The following is a 23,027-nucleotide window of genomic DNA, read 5'->3' on the forward strand; positions in this document are numbered from 1 at the left end:
CGTGCTGTAGAGTCATTCCATAGACGGGGTTAAGCCCCCTCCTTTGCAGAGTTGATGTAAAACACATGTTATGTAACAGGGTGGGTAGATGGTATGTGGGGGGGTGGTGGTCTAAACCAATTATGAGTGGTTCTCTGGAGGTGGGGAACGACCTTTGTGTATAATTAGTTCTCTTATTTAAAGTAAAGATTTTGAGTAGAATAACTAATTAGCTGTCATAAAAGGCAAATTAAAGATTTTTGTATGATCCCTGAGGGAATTGAGGAAACCTGATTATTTATTTTTTTTGCTATGCGCATGCACAAACCACACACGAGCGCGCACACACAGCACTCTCTCCTCATTAAGACTGTTTTTAGTTGTGTGGAAGGCTGACAGGCGAGCACTGTTGGCATACGTGCATAGAGCTCCTCTAACAAGCCATGAGATGCAGGTAGAACAGACCACCCTTAGCTAGTGTGGCTTCAATTTGAAGCTTTTTAGCTTCATTTACACTCAACATTGGTATTTATAGTGGGCTTTGTGATCCTAATGCGCCAGCTTCTAGGGGCCCGATTTTGGGAGGGAGGAGGTGAGGGACCTGGAGGGTAGGCAGAACACTAATTGATGGTTCCCATCACCAGCGCTGGACCAATTAGCCTCCGCTTTCCACTTGTGATAAAGAAATGGGACGAAGGCTGAATACCACCAGAGCTCTTATTCACATACAAACCAAAGCCATCAATTTAACTAACAAGCTCACCCTCTCCCTTTCCCTTATTTTAAAAGGAGAGATGCTAATTATATTACATTCACAGTATTACTGATGGTCAGAAATTGCTGAACAAATCTGGATCCAATAAGGGGTGTAAGAGAGGAAGAGAGACAGGAACATGTGCTTTGGTATTCAGACGAACAAAGTACTTTGACAAAGTGCTGAGGGTTTTGTGCGGGGAAAAAACGACATGCTCAGAGAGGAGAATCAGGGGCATTGGGTGATACACTGCCTAGCTACCAGCAGAGGCTCTGTTTATCATGGACATAACTACTATGGTTCCAGTGAAACTACAGGGTGGCTGCCCAACACCACTGACATCCAAACACAACTACAGAGGACATCAACACACACATTGGAGCACTACTCTCCTGTAACTGCCATCTGACAAATATACTGTAGGTCAATAGCAACTGCCTTTACTAGAACACAACATCTCAACAACAGATCACACCTCCGAAGATAAAGACAATACATCTAGAAAAAAAGTTATTTAAAAGCTATGAAATTCAAAGAAAGCCTCCCAGCATACCGTGTCTTTAAACCATTGGGCATTTGCCGTTTTATTGGCACCCACATACAAAGCGATGGCCGTCCTCCCTCCCTGTGACGCAGGCTGCGTCCGGTTTTGAGAGAAATGTGTTTTGAAAGCAGAGAGGCGAGCGGTGGCCGTCGTGTGTTCTATTAGACAGATCAATAGCTCAGTGTGTGAGAGTGTCTTAAGAGCTGTTGTCCTGTGCTTTCAGCTGTGGCAGACCTGTTAGTGCTACGGAGGGGTGCTGCCTGCCACTGCCTCTGTACCAGCAGTGGCCTGAGGGGGGCTTTTAGTCCAAACACAAATGTCAACCACACATAGACTATTAGTGTTTAGTGCAGTTATTAAATGGACTTTATTTGTCCTTTAGGAGGCTAAGAGGCGCACTTAAAGGGGACCTGCGTGACAGCGGGGCAATTTGCGGGTTTAGTTACTCAGGCTCGCTTGTTGCTGACACATGAGTACAGATAAGTGTAAAAGAAGGAAAGGCTGTAATGTAGCGAGCGAGCATGGAGTGTGTCTGTGTGAGTGCGCGCTGAGAGGCACTTAGGCCATAACATATCTCACCGGGTCTGCGAGCAGCGTTCATGTGGTCAGAGGCGTTTTAAAAGGTTAATGTTAATCTATACCAAACAAAGCCCATGAGAAGCTTTTACAGCTGTGGACAGTTCAGAGCAATGAGCGCTGATGAAATGGTAGGTGACTAACATAATATACAGCATGCTGTAAATACCACGGTAAGCAATATGACTCTGTTAAGAGTACAGCTTCAAAAAACACTAGGCCTGCCTGCGTAGTATGTCCCTGTTGCATTGTATGTGGTTTACCTGGTGTAATATAACATCTGTTTCCATGGGAGCAGCAAGTGGAGTGAATGTAGTCCAATGTGACCTGTGTGCCTATCTGAACGGAAGAGTGTTCATGTTAATGCATATGAAGTAGAGAGGCAGTGCACTTTCTCGTGAGGCTCTGCTGCCTCCAGACGCTGCTGCAGCAGCCTTATCAAAAAGAGAACATGAAAAGTCACTGGTGTTCCTGGGCAGTGAATCACGCCGCGGCGTTTGTCTCCTTATCGCTACAGGTGTGCCGATGCTCTCCGTCCAGCCCAAAGGGAAACAGAAGGGGTGCGCTGGCTGCAATCGCAAGATTAAAGACCGCTACCTGCTCAAGGCCCTGGACAAATACTGGCACGAGGACTGTCTGAAATGTGCCTGCTGCGACTGTCGCCTGGGGGAGGTGGGCTCCACCCTCTACACGAAAGCCAACCTCATCCTCTGTCGCAGGGACTACCTGAGGTAAGAGAAGCCACAGTCAGTCGCCCCTCACAGAACAGAAAGGCCGCGCCCCACCTAGAGCTGTGTCATTAAAAAGTGCTCTCTCTCTCACTACTGCTAGTGTAGCGCCACCATGAATGTCTATGAACCTGCCTCTCACTAGAACTCTCTAATTTGGGTCCATTTGTATGTGAACGAGTGTTTTTCTCAAGCTTTTAGAAGACATTTCCTCCCAGGCTGTTTTAGTAGATCAAGCGCTTGTTTGTTCCTTATTACAGGATATCGATACTAACTAGATGTGTTTCAATTCATCCTGAATCCCATTATGCTCATGTGCTGTCTCTCCTCAGGCTCTGATCTGAAGCCTTGGGAAGGCGGAGCGGAAAGTTTCCAGTTCCATGTTTGTTTGTTTTAGCTAAAAAAAATATATATATATGTTTCAATTGTTTTGTTGCTTGTTTACATGAACACAGCACTCTCCCCTCGTGGTACAGACCTGGTTTCAGTAACAGTAGAGATGGGTCATGTTGAGTTCTGGGAAGACTCCAGGCAGGCTAGCTTCAACCTCAGTGTCTGTGGCTCAATGTTTTTCCCTGTACTCTGCCATCTGCTTGCTAAATTAAACATGATCATTTCCTGGGCGTTAAGTCGCTTACCCTGGGGCTTCCGAATGGGATCCTACCATTTATCCCTGAGACCATCCCCTGGGGGCCAGCCTAGAGACCTTGCTGCCCCTGGCCTCTCCCTGTCTTTCCCTCCCTCTCCCACCCTGCCCTACCAGCAGGTCCCAACCGAGAGGGGCTTGGGGGCTGGGCGTTGAGAGGAGCCATTACCATCCATCAGCTCCCACCAAGAGTTAATGCTGTTAAGATGCAGTGAGAGAGGTTCACTAAGACTGCTGCTGCCCCCGGAAGGGGCAGATGGTGCAGATGAGGTCATAATAAACGGAGCAAATGACAAGAGAAGGCAAAAATTATTAAGCCAAGAGTGGCGCTTTTGACATGGTTAAATATGATCCCTTAAAAGGGCCGGCTTCTCCCTCTATCTGATTGATTTCTCCTCCCATTATGAAGGCCTTATCGTGGACATCAGCTCCCTGATGAAAATGTGTTCCTATGGCGCAGGCCAGAAGAGGCTAACTGGCCTGACGGGCAGCTCTGCAGAAAGCAAACTCAAAGCAAGACCAGGGCAGAGAGGTGAGAGAGGGAAGAAAATGAGGGGCAGAGGGGGCTAGAATGAGAGGGAGGAAGCAAGGGAGAGAGATGGGCTTTCTGTGTTTCTGCCTGGATCCTGATAGCCTAATGAAATCCAGCCCACTTGTCTGCTCTTCAGCCTGAGACGAATGCATGCCACTTAATGGCTGGAGATGTTTGAGATGAATTCTATTATGGAACAAATTAAAAACGTTCCCTTTCGCAGCAGCGAGGGAAGAGACCGTTTTAGAGCTCATAGTTTTAAAGTAGGTGACACAGGCTCCATACGGCCTTGTAATCCCCTCACAGAGCCCCGTCCTGCACGGAGAGAGGAACGCTTCCCCTCACCTCCATTAATGAAGTGGAATCCTCCTGTATGGAGCTGCAGTTCATTAGGGACATGCAGCCAGGGTGGATCAAACACTATTTATTTCCCTGGGTTTGGAGCCCTGCCATGCGCACATTAATTATGATAGGAGCTCCGTCTGTGTTCGTCCTTCAGGAGCTCAGGAGCACCGGTAACATCTTGTGCACGCCCCCCTTCCCCCCGCTCTCCCCTGCCTGGCCTGACAGCAGCGTCTTCTAAAACCTCAGATCAGAAGTTTCTGAATCCACTTGACATTCTATTCCCCCCGTTGTAAAAGGCTGGGTTGGTTTAATAGCAGTTTTACCACACTTTCATTATCCCGCAGAACAATAGATTAATTAGGTGTTTAATTTTTGTCTAGGACTCCGTATCTGGCGACCTCGCCAAAGAAGGTTGACAAGCCAGTCATGCTTTTGATCGACCAAACCCCAAGCCTGACATCATTTTATCTTCTAACGAACTAATATTTTAGGGGGAACGGACTGTATCAGTCATCTACTTATCAAAGTAGAGCGCTTTTAATTGAAATTTTAAAAGCACTTTTTTTCAAGCTAATGGACATTGTAAGGTATGCAGTACCAACGGCACTGTAATGGAAGTAGATATTAGTAAGATGTTTTGATGACAGTTTCTGTGGATGTATTCATGTATGTCAAACTTCTCTGCCACCCACCGGAGAGAGAGACTTAGAGTAAAAAATATATAAACTCAGCAAAAAAAGAAACGTCCTCTCACTGTCAACTGCGTTTATTTTCAGCAAACTTAACATGTGTAAATATTTGTATGAACATAACAAGATTCAACAACTGAGACATAAACTGAACAAGTTCCATAGACCTGTGACTAACAGACATTGAATGTGTCCCTGAACAAAGGGTGTGAGGGGGGGGGGTCAAAATCAAAAGTAACAGTCGGTATCTGGTCTGGCCACCAGCTGCATTAAGTACTGCAGTGCATCTCCTCCTCATGGACTGCACCATATTTGCCAGTTCTTGCTGTGAGATGTTACCCCCCTCTTCCACCAAGGCACCTGCAAGGTCCCAGACATTTCTGGGGGGAATGACCCTAGCCCTCACCCTCCGATCCAACAGGTCCCAGACGTGCTCAATGGGATTGAGATCCATGGCAGAACACTGACATTCCTGTCTTGCAGGAAATCATGCACAGAACGAGCAGTATGGCTGGTGGCATTGTCATGCTGGAGGGACATGTCAGGATGAGCCTAAAGGAAGGGTACCACATGAGGAATTGCACAGCATTGCGATTGCCTGCAATGACAACAAGCTCAGTCCGATGATGCTGTGACACCCCGCCCCAGACCATAACGGACCCTCCACCTCCAAATCGATCCCGCTCCAGAGTACAGGCCTCGGTGTAACGCTCATTCCTTTGGCGATGAACGCAAATCCGACCATCACCCCTGGTGAGACAAAACCGCGACTTGTCAGTGAAGAGCACTTTTTGCCAGTCCTGTCTGGTCCAGCGACGATGGGTTTGTGCCCATAGGCGACGTTGTTGCAGGTGATGTCTGGTGAGGACCTGCCTTACAACAGGCCTCAGTCCAGCCTCTCTCAGCCTATTGCGGACAGTCTGAGCACTGATGGTGTCACGCCCTGGCCTTAGTATTCTTTGTTTTCTTTTATTATTTTAGTTAGGTCAGGGTGTGACATGGGGAATGTTTATGTTTTGTTGGTTTTGGGTGTTTCTATGGTAAAGGGGTTATGGGGTGTAGTATATGGGTTTGTGTTGAGTTCAGATGTCTAGCGTTGTCTATGTATGTTTAGTTATCTAGGAGAGTCTATGGTTACCTGAATGAGTTCCCAATTAGAGACAGCTGATTTCGGTTGTCTCTGATTGGGAGCCTTATTTAGGGTAGCCATAGGCTCTCATTGGTTGTGGGTAATTGTCTATGTAGAACGTTTGTAGCCTGTGTGTGTATGTGCACAACGTTATTTAGCTTCACGGTCGTTTGTTGTTTTGTATAGTTTGTATTAAGTGTTTCGTGTTTATTTTTTCGTCATCTTTTAAAATAAAAGAAGATGGCTTATTTTCCAAAAGCTGCGTTTTGGTCCATCAATCCGCCACACGATCGTGACAGAATTACTCACCATTATAGGACCAAGCGGCATGGAAAGCGGCAACAGGACCTACCTACACAGGATTCATGGACATGGGAGGAGATACTGGATGGTAAGGGGCCGTGGGCTCAACCGGGAGAATATCGCCTTCCTCGTGAAGAGCTGGAGGCAGCTAAAGCCGAGAGGAGGCGATATGAGGAGGCAGCACGGAGACAAGGCTGGAAACCCGTGAGTACAACCCAAAAATTTCTTGGGGGGGGCCTTAAAGGGAGTGTGGCGAAGTCAGGTAGGAAACCTGCGCCTACTCCCTGTACTTACCGTGGAGAGCGAGAGTACGGGCAGACACCGTGTTACGCAGTAGAGCGCACGGTGTCTCCTGTACGCGTGCATAGCCCGGTTCGGTACATTTCAGCTCCACGTATCGGCCGGGCTAGACTGAGCGTTGAGCCGTATGTCATGAAGCCGGCCCAACGCATCTGGTCACCAGTGCGTCTCCTCGGGCCGGCGTACATGGCACCAGCCTTACGCATGGTGTCCCCGGTTCGCCTACATAGGCTGGTGCGGGTTATTCCACCTCCCCGCACTGGTCAGGCGACGGGGAGCATACAACCAGGTAAGGTTGGGCAGGCTCGGCGTTCAAGGGAGCCAGTACGCCTGCACGGTCCGGTATTTCCGGCGCCACCTCCCCGCCCCAACCCAGTACCACCAGTGCCTCCTCCACGCACTAGCTATATGGTGCGTGTCTCCAGCCCTTTACCACCAGTGTCTAAACCACGCACCAAGCCTCCTGTGTGTCCCCAGAGTCCTGTGCGTCCTGTTGCTGCTCCCCGCACTAGCCCTGAGATGCGTGTCCCCAGCCCGGTGCCACCAGTCCCGACACCACGCACCAGGCCTACAGTGCGCCTCAGCCGGCAGGAGTCTGCCGTCTGCACAGCGATGACTGAACTGCCCGTCTCCCCAGCGCCATCTGAGCCATCCGTCTCCCCAGCGCCATCTGAGCCATCCGTCTCCCCAGCGCCATCTGAGCCATCCGTCTGCCATGAGCCTGCAAAGCCGCCCGTCTGCCATGAGCCTGCAAAGCCGCCCGTCTGCCATGAGCCCACTGAGCCGTCCGCCAGACAGGAGCCGCTAGAGCCGCCAGCCAGACAGGAGCCGCTAGAGCCGTCCGCCAGACAGGAGCCGCTAGAGCCGCCAGCCAGACAGGAGCCGCTAGAGCCGTCCGTCAGACAGGAGCCGCTAGAGCCGTCAACCAGACAGGATCTGCCAGAGCCGCCAACCAGACAGGATCTGCCAGAGCCGCCAACCAGACAGGATCTGCCAGAGCCGCCAACCAGACAGGATCTGCCAGAGCCGCCAACCAGACAGGATCTGCCAGAGCCGCCAACCAGACAGGATCTGCCAGAGCCGCCAACCAGACAGGATCTGCCAGAGCCGCCAACCAGACAGGATCTGCCAGAGCCGCCAACCAGACAGGATCTGCCAGAGCCGCCAACCAGACAGGATCTGCCAGAGCCGCCAACCAGACAGGAGCAGCCAGAGCCGCCAGCCAGCCATGAGCAGCCAGATCCGTCAGCCAGCCATGAGCAGCCAGATCCGTCAGCCAGCCATGAGCAGCCAGATCCGTCAGCCAGCCATGAGCAGCCAGATCCGTCAGCCAGCCATGAGCAGCCAGATCCGTCAGCCAGCCATGAGCAGCCAGATCCGTCAGCTAGCCATGAGCAGCCAGATCCGTCAGCTAGCCATGAGCAGCCAGATCCGTCAGCTAGCCATGAGCAGCCAGATCCGTCAGCTAGCCATGAGCAGCCAGATCCGTCAGCTAGCCATGAGCAGCCAGATCCGTCAGCTAGCCATGAGCAGCCAGATCCGTCAGCTAGCCATGAGCAGCCAGATCCGTCAGCTAGCCATGAGCAGCCAGATCCGTCAGCCAGCCATGAGCAGCCAGATCAGTCAGCCAGCCATGAGCAGCCAGATCCGTTAGCCAGCCATGAGCAGGCAGATCTGTCAGCCAGCCATGGGCCGTCCCTCAGTCCGGAGCTGCAGTCCCTCAGTCCGGAGCTGCAGTCCCTCAGTCCGGAGCTGCCATTCCTCAGTCCGGAGCTGCCCCTTACCCTGGTGCTGCCCCTTACCCTGGTGCTGCCCCTTACCCTGGTGCTGCCCCTTACCCTGGTACTGCCCCTGACCCTGGTACTGCCCCTTACCCTGGTACTGGCCCTTAGTCCGGAGCTGCCATTCCTCAGTCCGGAGCTGCCCCTTAATGCAATGGGGTTAATGTGGAGGGGGGTCATTTGGAGGAAGCCTAGGAGGTGGTTAGGGACTGTGGTGACGTGGGGACCACAACCTGAGCCGGAGCCGCCACCGTGGATGGAAGCCCACCCAGACCCTCCCCTAGACTGTGTAATGGTGCGCCCGGAGTTCGCACCTTAAGGGGGGGGTTATGTCACGCCCTGGCCTTAGTATTCTTTGTTTTCTTTTATTATTTTAGTTAGGTCAGGGTGTGACATGGGGAATGTTTATGTTTTGTTGGTTTTGGGTGTTTCTATGGTAAAGGGGTTATGGGGTGTAGTATATGGGTTTGTGTTGAGTTCAGATGTCTAGCGTTGTCTATGTATGTTTAGTTATCTAGGAGAGTCTATGGTTACCTGAATGAGTTCCCAATTAGAGACAGCTGATTTCGGTTGTCTCTGATTGGGAGCCTTATTTAGGGTAGCCATAGGCTCTCATTGGTTGTGGGTAATTGTCTATGTAGAACGTTTGTAGCCTGTGTGTGTATGTGCACAACGTTATTTAGCTTCACGGTCGTTTGTTGTTTTGTATAGTTTGTATTAAGTGTTTCGTGTTTATTTTTTCGTCATCTTTTAAAATAAAAGAAGATGGCTTATTTTCCAAAAGCTGCGTTTTGGTCCATCAATCCGCCACACGATCGTGACAGATGGAGAGTTTGTGCGTTCCTGGTGTTGCCATCCTGTACCTGTCCTGCAGGTGTGATGTTCGGCTATACCGATCCTGTGCAGGTGTTACACGTGGTCTGCCACTGCGAGGACGATCAGCTGTCCGCCCTGTCTCCCTGTAGGGCTGTCTTAGGCGTCTTACAGTATGAACATTGCAATTTATTGCCCTGGCCACATCTGCAGTCCTCATGCTTCCTTGCAGCATGCCTAAGGCACGTTCACACAGATGAGCAGGGACCCTGGGCATCTTTCTTCTGGTGTTTTTCAGAATCAGTAGAAAGGCCTCTTTAGTGTCCTACGTTTTCATAACTGACCTTAATTGCCTTCCGTCTGTAAGCTGTTAGTGTCTTAACGACCGTTCCACAGGTGCATGTTCATTAATTGTTTATGGTTCATTGAACAAGCATGGGAAACAGTGTTTAAAAATAAAGTTAAAATGGGTCAAACAGCAGCCCCCAACCACATCCAGGAAACCAAGTGATAATAGTCCTAATTAATCATCAAAATACAGCTTTTAAAAATGAAGATCTGTGAAGTTATTTGGATTTTTACGAATTATCTTTGAAAAACAGGGTCCTGAAAAAGGGACGTTTTATATATATATTACAGTTTAAGTCAGAAGTTTTATATACACCTTAGCCAAATGCATTTAAACAAGAATTCACAATTCCTGACATTTAATCCTAGTACAAATTCCCTGTATTAGGTCAGTTAGGATCACCACTTTATTTTAAGAATGTGAAATGTCAGAATAATAGTAATTTTTCAGCTTTTATTTCTTTCATCACATTCCCTGTGGGTCAGAAGTTTACATACACTCAATTACTATTTGGTAGCATTACCTTTAAATTGTTTAACTTGGGCCAAATGTTTCAGGTAGCCTTCCACAAGCTTCCCACAATAAGTTGGGTGAATTTTGACCCATTCCTCCTGACAGAGCTGGTGTAACTGAGTCAGGTTTGTAGACCTCCTTGCTTGCACACGCTTTTTCAGTTCTGCCCACAAATTTTCTATGGGATTGAGGTCAGGGCTTTGATGGCCACTCCAATACTTTGACTTTGTTGTCCTTAAGCCATTTTGCCACAACTTTGGAACTATGCTTGGGGTCATTGTCCATTTGGAAGACCCATTTGCGACCAAGCTTTAACTTCCTGACTGATGTCTTGAGATGTTGCTTCAATATATCCACATACTTTTCCTGCCTCATGATGCCATCTATTTTGTGAAGTGCACCAGTCCCTCCTGCAGCAAAGCACCCCCACAACATGATGCTGCCACCCCTGTGCTTCACATTTCGGATGGTGTTCTTCGGCTCGCAAGCCTCCCCCTTTTTCCTCCAAACATAATGATGGTCATTATGGCCAAACAGTTCTATTTTTGTTTCATCAGCCCAGAGGACATTTCTCCAAAAAGTACGATCTTTGTCCCCATGTGCAGTTTCAAACCGTAGTCTGGCTTTTTTATGGCGGTTTTGGATGTTGATATAGGACTCGTTTTACTGTGGATATAGATACTATTGTACCTGTTTCCTCCAGCATCTTCACAAGGTTCTTTACTGTTGTTCTGGGATTGATTTGCACTTTTCGCACTAGAGTACGTTCATCTCTAGGAGACAGAACGTGTCTCCTTCCTGAGCGGTATGACAGCTGCGTGGTCCCATGGTGTTAATACTCGCGTACTATTTTTTTATTTTATTTTATTTCACCTTTATTTAACCAGGTAGGCTAGTTGAGAACAAGTTCTCATTTGCAACTGCGACCTGGCCAAGATAAAGCATAGCAGTGTGAACAGACAACAACACAGAGTTACACATGGAGTAAACAATAAACAAGTCAATAACATGGTAGAAAAAAGAGAATCTATATACAATGTGTGCAAAAGGCATGAGGTAGGCAATAAATCGAATAATTACAATTTAGCAGATTAACACTGGAGTGGTAAATCATCAGATGATCATGTGCAAGAAGAGATACTGGTGTGCAAAAGAGCAGAAAAGTAAATAAATAAAAGCAGTATGGGGGTGAGGTAGGTAAATTGGGTGGGTAGTTTACAGATGGACTATGTACAGCTGCAGCGATCGGTTAGCTGCTCGGATAGCAGATTTTTAAAGTTGTTGAGGGAGATAAAAGTCTCCAACTTCAGAGATTTTTGCAATTCGTTCCAGTCGCAGGCAGTAGAGAACTGGAAGGAAAGGCGTCCAAATGAGGTTTTGGCTTTAGGGATGATCAGTGAGATACACCTGCTGGAGCGCGTGCTACGGGTGGGTGTAGCCATCGTGACCAGTGAACTGAGATAAGGCGGCACTTTACCTAGCATAGCCTTGTAGATGACCTGAAGCCAGTGGGTCTGACGACGAACATGTAGCGAGGGCCAGCCGACTAGGGCATACAGGTCGCAGTGGTGGGTCGTATAAGGTGCTTTAGTAACAAAACGGATGGCACTGTGATAAACTGCATCCAGTTTGCTGAGTAGAGTATTGGAAGCTATTTTGTAGATGACATTGCCGAAGTCGAGGATCGGTAGGATAGTCAGTTTTACTAGGGTAAGTTTGGCAGCGTGAGTGAAGGAGGCTTTGTTCCGGAATAGAAAGCCAACTCTAGATTTGATTTTGGATTGGAGATGTTTGATATGAGTCTGGAAGGAGAGTTTGCAGTCTAGCCAGACACCTAGGTACTTATAGATGTCCACATATTCTAGGTCGGAACCGTCCAGGGTGGTGATGTGGTATTGTTTGTACAGATGAACGTGATACCTTCAGACGTTTGGAAATTGCTCCCAAGGATGAACCAGACTTGTGGAGGTCTACATTTTTTTTTTTCTGAGGTCTTGGCTGAGTTCTTTTGCTTTTTCCCATGATGTCAAGCAAAGAGGCACTGAGTTTTAAGGTAGGCCTTGAAATACAGCCACAGTTACACCTCCAATTGACTCAAATGATGTCAATTAGCCTATCAGAAGCTTCTAAAGCCATGACATCATTTTCTGGAATTTTCCAAGCTGTTTAAAGGCACAGTCAACTTAGTGTATGTAAACTTCTTCCCCGCTGGAATTGTGATAGTGAAATAATCTGTCTGTAAACAATTGTTGGAAAAATTATTTGTCATGCACAAAGTGTCCTAACTGACTTGCCAAAACCATAGTTTGTTAACAAGAAATTTGTGGAGTAGTTTAAAATGAGTTTTAATTTCCGACTTCATCTCTCTCTCTCTCTCTATATATATATATATATATATATATATATATATATATATATATATATATATATATATATATATATATAATAAAATAGCAAATTTTATTGCAACATTGAAATCTATATAGGAAGCTTTACACCTTCAAAGATACAACTGTTGAGGAAGGTCAAAACATGCCTTACGTGCATTAATACAGTAGCTCTCCTTTGTATGAAATCGGACAAACTGTCAATGTAGCGGTGAATCTCAGAGTTTAGAACAGAGTAGAAGACTTGAAGAGCTCAAGTCCAATCTCAATGAAACAGAAGACATGCAGATGATGCCGGCATGCAGGGGGAGAGTTTGAAGTTAGCAAAGCAGCAAGTTCAAACGGCTAAAGAAAGCACACCTGTCTCTCCAGATCCACGCTAAATCACACAATAACTGAAGGAGTGGAACAATGGAGGAGAGGCTCTTTAACTTTAATGGCAGTTCATTTTGTTTCAACCAGTGATAATCAGTGAAAGAAAATGACTTCCATTATAAGCTGTTATATTATTTTCTCTCTTAACGCTGCAGTGTTTTCTCAATCTTGGCAGTGAACAGTTCAAATCTGCCTTTTTGTTAATATGCATTTATTTTTTATGGCATTCTGTTGAAGATCATTTAAAATTTCAGTTAACTTTTCAATTATTTGACAATCATACTCTATGGATTGAATAGATATTCCGTGACAGGTCATTTCACACTAAGACAGAGAATATGAAAGTGGAAAGTCACTGGAAAGTCCCACTAAACGGCCTCACCATGGTAATGGCCGGTTTCACTATCTTACAATGGGATGGATTTTGAAGCTATATAATGTGTCTCAGTTTGAGTGACCTTTCAAAGGAGTATTTGTAACCCTCTAATCCACTTAAATTAACCACTATTTTAAGCTGGGACCTTTCTGTGCTTCAAACCCTGCCTAAAAATGATGACTTCTTAACAAACTAGGATTGGCTGTAGTGAGGGGCAATGTAGTCTACCCTCAAATTTTCCGCAGCATTTATACTGCACTTCAATGGGTTAACTGGACAAATTGTATTCATGTCGAAATAATTTGTATACTAGTTGAGGATATTGACTTTTCTTAATCCTAACAGACAAGAAAATGGAACTGCATTGTGGGAATTCAGCAGAAAATATTCTATGATTTGTAATCATTCTTAAAATAACTCAAATCTCTACTTTATGATGAATCGCCATTAAGGTGTTGCAATCCTCATTCTCACCCAGCTCTCCCTAGTGCAATGCATGCTGGTCTCTGTAGTCCCTATTCCACAGTGCCCTCCCACTAAATGGTCAGCACAGCGTCTCAATCTATTACTCAAAGTGCGCTGCAGTCCCTATATCAACCACAGAGCCCAGGGACACACCGCCATAACACTGAAACATAACCTACATGATGGCTTTACATCACTGACATGTCCCCTGGGATGCATACAACACTGCATATAATAAAGCATCCATATTCACAGGGCCAGTCAAGTAGCAGGTCAGCACACACACAGAAGGACAGACTAGGTCTGAGTCAGACCACAGAGATAACAGCCTGGTTTAGTTTGAGCTAGAACTGATGCAGATGCTGATAATAAAAGAATCAATACAGAAGACTGAGTCCTTTTCATCTTTTTTTTTTTAAAAGAGGAAAGAAATCGCTAATATAGCATGAATAAATCTAAAAGCCTGACAATCATTTTACCAAGTGGGTTTGAGCAGCAGCACCTCGTCTGGGTGGAAAGCTCAACGTTCCAGAGGTCTATATCAACACACTTTACTGGAACAGTAACCAGTTCTAACAATGACTTTGTTCAACACCTCGTATCTATTAGAACCAAACAGCTCTGTCTCGCTCTCTTTCTCCTAGTCTAAGGCACCAGCAGCAGTCCTCTCCTCTGGGGCAGTGTGCTCTAATTAGACCCTGGGTCTGCTGGGGGGATATATGTTTTCTGTGACAAGGGGAGAGCAACCGACAGAGACTAATATGGAGAGGGGATACCAACTTTTGACTTCTCTCCGTCTGAGTGTCTGAGCCCACAACTTTGGGAAAGTGTTTAACATACTGTCAGAGTGGCAATCTGCTGTTGTCTGCCTGATCCCCTCTCACAAAGCTGTGGCACTGTCCCATTTTCCTGCCTTCAGAATGTACAAGTCTATCTGATTCAAAATCTTCAAATTAAACATAAGGGCAGACGCTTGGAAAATGTGACTAGGGGCTGCAGGCTCTGGAGTGGAGTTGCCTTTGCTTTGCTTTGAGGAGAAAGATCTACACCAGTGCCTCTTGCTCTGCTTGTGACCTTCATCGTTTGCCTCCTATCTAATAAGCTTAAACAAACAGCAGTGAAATGTGAGTTGTGCGTCTGTTCAGTGTACTGCCGAACATCTAGTTACCTCTCCAAGGTCTCCCCGCCATTCTCCCAGGCAGTCTCTGAATGAAACAGAGGGGGATCAAGGCAGTATCCTTGCAACAGGAATCTTTTGAATGTTTGACTACATTATAGAATTTAGCCTCTTGTGTAAAATCCAGCTGGCTTTGGTTGGAGCAAGTCTCATTAGGTACTTTGGTTTTAAAATAAAATAACTTTCAACAGTTCAATTGGTTGCCTCAGACCTGTTTTCATTGCTTTCTCTATGTGCTAGGAGAAAGGCTTTGAAGAAGGGGATTAGAACCATGTGATCATTTTAATTAGATCATTAGCAAAGAATTAACATCTAGGTTTGTAGCTCTCATTAACAAAAAATATCAAGTGTGTGCCAAGATAGATTTGTGTATTACATGAGATGTTTTCACCGTTCTTTCTGGGTTTTCTTGGCTTTTACTTTTTGTTCGCTCCTCTGTTGCATGAAGGCTAAGGAAGATACGTTAATCTTTGTCTGTATTCTCTCTCTCTCTTCCAGGCTCTTTGGTACAACAGGGAACTGCGCTGCCTGCAGTAAACTGATCCCAGCCTTTGAAATGGTGATGAGAGCCAGAGATAATGTTTACCATTTGGACTGTTTTGCCTGTCAGCTTTGTAACCAGAGGTAAGGAGAGCGAGAGCTCACAACTGTTGTGAGATTGCCTTTTTCAAATATGTAATGCTGTTCTGAAATGGCCATTTACTCAAACTAGTTAGCCATTTAACAAAAAACCTGCCTCTTGAGGTGCAACAGATCTGTTTTGGGGTCAGTAAAAGCTTACAAAGCTCAACTCAGACTGTGTGTAAATCCAGATTTTTTTTTTGTCTATCTTCCCATTTTGAAAGCACACACGTGCTGCATTTCATTAGCAACACTCTGTTAATTATTTTCTATGTTGACCCTGCCATTAGTTTGTTTTGTGACTAGAAACAACTGGGATTATAAACTTGAGGGAAACAAAATTTGCTCATGTATCAAAAATGGTACAGCTGCCAGACCAATGCCAAGGCTGATCACACTCACAACACTCAGTGCTTTAGTTGAAAGGTCCACTTTAAGCCACAGCAAGAGGCCACTCTACAGGAACATGCCTCACTAGTTTGGTTACCACACTACAGGGTAGTGGAATTAAACAGAGAAAATTATGTTTTTTGTTTTTTATATATATATTTTATAAATACTGTATGCTATTCAGTCCAGGAATGTTAACTAAGACACCTTAGTGACCCACGTGGGCCAAAGCCTTGCTCACTCCGTCCTAGGTCCTGACCTCTCCGCACTTCTGCGCTCTACACTATTACATCCATACATACTCTCCTCACAATACAATGCAACAATCCCATAACAGTACCACAGTGCAGCACAGAGAACACTCTGCTAATCATGGGGTATTGTGACCCTCTCCATCCATACAGCACAAGCACATTAACCTTCCACAGGGATGAGTCAGTAACCATGGTGAGCACCTGGCTGGGGTATGGGAATGCTGGCTGCAGCCACTCATGGGGCCAGGCTTTACTGGCTCACTGATACCACAGCCATTGCCCCTCTGCCAGCCCTCAGCCTGCCCAACACATTACTGTAGCCCAGCCTGATAAGAAGCCCTGCCATCAGTACGGCTGTTCTTATCTTCACTCATTCTGTCTATGAAGCTGTGTGTCGTACAGTACATAAGCACCACCATTTAAAAGGATGCCCCTGAACAAGGCAGTTAACCCACTGTTCCCCGGTAGGCCGACATTGTAAATAAGAGTTTGTTCTTAACTAGCTTGCCTAGTTAAATAAAAATCAAGGCCTACTTGGTTGTGTGGTTTTTCTTCAATTGACTTGAAATCTAGAGACAAATTCATACAAGGTGGCACCCAAACGGGTGTATGGAAAGCATGCCCTGTGGCAGGGTTTCCTTGGAAACCGGTGTGGTGCTTTTCTTGTTTGCCAAGCCTGGGAGGGACTGCTTTCATTGGATGCCAGTCGTCTTGCCTACATGCTTTGAAATTAGTTTTTTAAGTTTTTTATCTACTTGTATTTGAAGCCACAACTTCAGTGACCATCAGAGAGGCCTTTGAATCACACACAAGGAACAATGGCATTTGCAAACAAGCAACGTCGCCAAACGCGTACAATCAAAGCCCAGAGAGCAGCAATGGCCATCGCCTTTAACGGCTGATCTCAATCAACCACATTCTTCTCCTAGAGCAATGCTATCATTATCAGCCCGTCAACACAAATAACTGTCATATTGTCCGCTACTAATCTCCTTTGTCTCCCCACGTTGTCCTCCTTTTTATTAATGCTTTGCCTTTGTGTTTTCCTGGCTGGCAGGTTTTGTGTGGGGGACAAGTTTTTCCTTAAGAACAACATGATTCTGTGTCAGATGGACTATGAGGAGGGCCAGCTGAACGGCAGCTTTGAGACGCAGGTTCAATAGCCGGGCCCAGTGGCAGCGACCAGGACCCTCGGCCCGCCGTACATACATGATGCCATGGATGTTCTGCTGCACTTGGAAAGAGGAGCGTCTGTCTGCTTGCCTGCAATACTTTTTAAATAGCCCTTTATCAGTCCATAAGGACTCTATTGTAAATGTACTACTTTTTGCCCCTCCCCTTCCCACCCCAACACTGAGCAGTTACAAGTTTTGATGTACAGTTGTGCCTGCTTAGCTGAGCACTGTATTGCTTGTATGTTTTTGTGATGTTTGTTTTGGGTTTGTTTATTCTTTTCCCCTTTCGGGAACGTTTCCTTGGAGGGTATGTACAGTCTGTTTTCTCTGTATATATAAACTGGAACATTTATTTTATGAAATGTAATGCAATTTTATTACTAGTGTGAATTAAAGATTCTTAAATGTTCATAGTGAGTTTTTGTTCGTATACCAAAACCAAAGTTGTTTGAGGAGGCTGGCCCATGTGTTGATATATCATTATCATCTCTCAAACCACAGAGCTGTAAAAAAGCCTTGTGAGGGAAAACATTTCTTTTTTTTAACGTGATGGAGAAAAAAATTAAGTTTTATTACATTTTGCAAAGAGTGCTGATGGAATTAGAAATGCTGTTTCAAATGAACTAAATAAGATTTTATTTGGAATAAAATAATGACTTCTCCAGACTGTGTTGTTGTACTGAGCGTGCAGGTGTCATGAAAGAAGCAGTGTTTGGATGAGAACGCAGAGAGAGAGAGAGAGTCTGCACTCACTGAATCATGCCTCGCTAATTGCCATCTGATTATGAGTGTGAATTGGCTGGGAAATGAAATGCACCAGCAAATAACAAATTAGATAAATGCTCATTGCATTTGAGTTTATTCTAACTAGATGTGGAGCTGCAATAACCAATTTAGGTTGGTGGCACCGTCACTTATCTGAGGGGAGAAGGCAAGGAGCAAAACTCAAGACTTTGTTATATCATTATCTTATGAAATAAAATTGTGTATATACAATGTAGTATTCTGGAATGATATAGTTATATTAGTTAATACTGTATTAGCAAAAAAGATCACTTGAAACTGTCTATCAGATAGAAAGGATGCAATGTTTGAGACCTAAAATAAGGCACTGTCCACTTTAAGGGAGAATTATGAGTGAAAGCAAAACTTGCCTTGAACATATGGGGTATTAAAAGAGAGCGGAGCATATTCAACAGATCTGAATAGCTTTTATGTACAAAGGCATTGCAATTAAGGGATTGCTACTTAGGTGATACAATCCTTTGTCGTACTACTTTTGATTTTCATCGGTTGGTGGTAATTCTTGTTTCTATGGGCTCAGAGCCACAGGAGACCTGCTTTGCAGCGTTTATGCCATTTTAAAGCAATTCGCTTCATCCTGAGCAAAAATTGTGAGGAAACCAGTTGGGATCTTTGAGCATATTGAAATTTCATTTAAGCATGTCTAACAACTTGGGTAAGAAAAAATATATATAAAACAAACTTAAGTTTATTTTAATGGACTCTAATGTTGCTTACCGCAAAAACTTTTAACAATGTTTTTCAAAAGTTAAAAGCTAATTAAAGAAGTCTTTTTATTTTTTTACTGTAAAGGCATTTATTAAAAACTCCACTAATAAAATTCTATGTATTCATATATTTTTTGTAGACCTATATTCTAAATGTACAGCGTTAAAAAATGGATTCCTTTTGAGTGTTCAAATCTGTCCCTCAGGCATTCACCTTGGATTACTGTGCCACAATGACATCACATGTTTTGATAGTGATGTCAGAGCTCTCAGCTCAGAGTGAACACCAGTCCTGTCGTTAGTGGGACTTAACAAGTCTGGAACACGCTATATATAGCATATAGCCTTGCTTCCTAGTTCCTACCGCCACACCACATGCAGTAACAGTACATACAGATGATATAAAACCTGTGCTCACTCAAACATTCACACAATCAAGTGTCATATAAACAAACGTGATACCTCAACACAAACCCAGAACTAAGACCCACTCTGCACACTGAGTCACAAGGCATAGAGCTGGGCCGTGTCTGGTCGGTGCAACACCCAAATGGAGCAATCAGTGTAATCATAATAAAGGAGGTAAGGCTTTTAATGGCAGTACTTAACATGCTGGAGGTTTTTACAGGTGCACACAGAGAGCACTGTGTGTTAGGGGTATACATGAGGGTGACTGTGGGCAAGACAGCGTGTGACTGGAACTGTCTGTCTAGGTTATGGGAAAGGCAGAGAACAATTGCCAAATGATCATAAACTTTTAATGTTTCTCCTCCACCTGCATAGCTGTGGCATTTCCAGCTGGACGTGGGGAACACATGTTAACTGAACTTTCCAGTTTCTGCAGGATGCACACAACTCCTATTCAGCACACCCACGGTCTTCAATTTCCTCTCTGCTTATGAGACTGGCTGTACCTCAGATTCTGGGCAATGTGTGACATTCTGGAAGCACTTTATTCCAGCAGAAAGCAGACCAGCGACATCATTTGCTAACAAATAAATTAAGTGTGCAATGTGCATTAATTAGAAATTCATAAAACATCCAGACTCACCGGCAGGTGTGCAAATAAAGGATTAGCAAGACATCAATTACACCACATAAGAGTACCTTTTAATTGCAGCTCCTGGATTGATTTACAGAGGGAGACAATCAGGCTCTGTGCAAGATGGCTGATTGCTCATTTTCTGGAAAAATAATGAGAAAAAGACCTGACCAGGTTACACTGTGTCCCCAGCTATGCTCTCGCTCTCTCTCGCGCTCTCTCTCTCTCTGCATTCCCATCTGCCTATGTTGGTGGAGATGTTATTAAGCATGTTGAGCAGTTATGACTCAAGTCTATGAATTAATTCTCCATCCTCCCTCCACTGTGTTCCTGATTACTGCATTATGGCATCTGCCTAATTAGCTGGGCTTGTGTCATGTGCGGCAGACCAGAGGGAGATGGAGAAATGCCATTCACTCCAGCTCAGTTAGTATACCTGCCTTCCTCACTCCATATGATCTACAATACCTTCTCCTGTGTTACATTAGATCTTACTTTTACACTTTGCATGCAGTAGTTTGTTCCATACATTCATCTATAAAGGGTTTCTCTCACTCTATCCATAAACTAAGCCAAATTAACTGTCATTGTTAGGTTTCAATATCCTCTCCATGACTATTTGAAAAGAGTTGGCGTTTCACTATGGTAGGTTAGTCTAATATGATGATCTTTGTCACAAGATGTCTGTCTATCCATGTGACCAGTGTGAAAGCCCTCCCTATGCGTTAGGACAGGAGTGGCCTGGGCCTGGACTATGTTCACCAAATGAGCTGCCTGCCACTGGCATCACCACCCCTCTGATGGGTCTCTCATTACAGACGTCTAAGCACAACTGATGGACCAACATAGAAACACAGAGGGAGGGAGGAAGGGATGGAGGGAGGGAGGGAGGGAGGCAGGCAGGCAGGCAGGCAGGCAGGCAGGCAGGCAGGCAGGCAGGCAGGCAGGCAGGCAGGCAGGCAGGCCTATGTTTCTATGTCTCTGTCTGTCTGTCTGTCTGTCTGTCTGTCTGTCTGTCTGTCTGTTTGTTTGTTTGTTTGTTTGTTTGTTTGTTCCAGTCCAGAACGATGTTGTGTAAGGGTATAACACTCAAATAGCATATTTAACAAAATATGTATATAATAATGTATACACACTTTCATACAAATGGTCCCAGCAATTGAACCCACTATCCTTACGTTGCAAGCACCATGAATAACCAACAGAGCTAAGGAGTATTCTTTTTTTTTTCTTATTAGAATTTGGCTAGAACTTTAAAACCTCTGTTCATGAGTCCACACTAAAACAGCCAGCCTTTATATACACTAATGATAGGTAGAGTCAAAGAACTGAGTGCTATGTACTGTAATAGCATATATTAGAGCTACATACAGTTAATTCGGAAAGTATTCAGACCCCTTAACTTTTTCCCAAAAAATTTACATTACAGCCTTATTTTAAAATGGATTAAATCGTTTTTTCCCCCTCTCCAATATACACACAATACCCAATAATGGCAAAACAAAAACAGGTTTTTAGAAATGTTTGCAATCTTATTACATTTTTTAAACTGAAATATCACATTTACATAAGTATTCAGACCCTTTACTCCTTGTAATCGCACCTTTGGCAGCGATTACAGCCTTGAGTTTTCCTGGGTATGACGCTACAAGCTTGGCACACCTGTATTTGGGGACTTTCTCCCATTCTTCCCTGCAGATCCTCTCAAGCTCTATCAGGTTGGATGGGGAGCGTCCCTGCACAGCTATTTTCAGGTCTCGCCAGAGATGTTTGATCGGGTTCAAGTCCAGGAGTTTTGATACCCTTCCCCAGATCTGTGCCTCCAAACAATCCTGTCTCGGAGCTCTACAGACAATTCCTTCGACCTCATGGCTTGGTTTTTGCTCTGACATGCACAAAAATTCAAAATCATATCTAATACATTTAATTTACCACAGGTGGTCTCCAATGATCAAGGATGATCAATGGAAGCAGGATGCACCTGAGCTCAATTTCGAGTCTCATAGCAAAAGGTCTATTTAAAAAAAACCTGTTCTCTCTTTGTCATTATGTAGTATTGTGTGAAGATTGATGAGGATTTTTTTGTATTGAATCCATTTTACAATAAGGCTGTAAGGTAACAAAATGTGGAAAAAGTCAATGGGTCTGAATACTTTCCGAATGGAACATTATTCATGTTCTACATACAAACAGCCTGTCCCAAGAAATGCATTTAAAACTGAAATAAATGGCTACAGATACATAAACTCGCCCTGATAGAAGTTTACTTATTCTATGATCTCATTCTTAAATGAAACCAATTTGCCTAGAAAGGTCTACATGAAGAGTTCTGTACATCAGCCCTGCCACACACACACACACACGGACACACACATACACTTTCACAGTCACACTGCCTCCCACCCTTCCCTCGCTGCAAATCATGTTTGACTTTGAAGTGCTAATTTTGGAAGTTTAGCCAATTTTATTTGCTGCTTTGAAATGTATCCTCTAAGCTGCTTCACCAGCAATGAAATATACAGACCTTTACAATGAGGGATAAGTGACCAAAATGAGAAGCGCCTGGTTTTCTCCTCCACATTATATAACTGTGAATAATCTGCACATTGCATTTGCTCCTATGGCATTACTGAATTACTGACTCAATTTATTTTCCCAAACATTATGCAGACACACTTCTTCCTCATTTGATAAGCTACCTTCCTTCAGAGCTCACTGCAGGAACACTATGACGCTCATGACAAACAAACGTATTTATATGTAAGAAATGTAAAAATACTAAATCTAGAAACTTACAGTACCAGTCAAACCTAGACTTACAGTACCAGTCAAAAGTTTGGACACACCTACTCATTCAAAGCTTTTTCTTTATTTGTACTATTTTCTACATTGTATAATAATAGTGAAGACGTCAAAACGGTGAAATAACATATGGAATCATGTAGTATCCAAAAAAGTGTTAAATAAATCAAAATATATGTTATATTTGAGATTCTTCAAAGTAGCCACCCTTTGCCTTGATGACAGATATGTACACTTTTGGCATTCTCTCAACCAGCTTCATGGAATGCATTTCAATTAACAGGTAGGTGTGCCTTGTTAAAAGTTCATTTGTGGGATTTCCTTTCCTTCTTAATGCGTTTGAGTCCATCAGTTGTGTTGTGACAATGTAGGGGGGTATACAGAAGATAGACCTATTTGGTAAAAGACCAAGTCAATATTATGGCAAGAACAGCAAGAACAGTCCATCATTATTTTAAGATATGAAGGTCA

General features: G+C 44.6%; 1 protein-coding gene across 2 annotated transcripts in view; it reads left to right on the forward strand.

The window, feature by feature from the left end:
• LOC129834590 (rhombotin-1) overlaps positions 1-17,610 on the forward strand; it is a 31,773-nt gene extending 14,163 nt beyond the window's left edge. For both annotated transcript variants that reach the window (XM_055899714.1, XM_055899713.1), the window contains exons 2-4: positions 2,371-2,584; positions 15,260-15,385; positions 17,084-17,610. In XM_055899714.1, coding sequence (XP_055755689.1) covers positions 2,379-2,584; positions 15,260-15,385; positions 17,084-17,189 — 438 coding nt within the window. In that variant the 5' untranslated portion in view covers positions 2,371-2,378 and the 3' untranslated portion in view covers positions 17,190-17,610. The remainder of the gene's footprint in view (positions 1-2,370; positions 2,585-15,259; positions 15,386-17,083) is intronic.
• Positions 17,611-23,027: the final 5,417 nt, after the last annotated feature.

This window comes from Salvelinus fontinalis, chromosome 35 (genome assembly GCF_029448725.1).
Source record: "Salvelinus fontinalis isolate EN_2023a chromosome 35, ASM2944872v1, whole genome shotgun sequence".
Lineage (NCBI taxonomy): Eukaryota > Metazoa > Chordata > Actinopteri > Salmoniformes > Salmonidae > Salvelinus > Salvelinus fontinalis.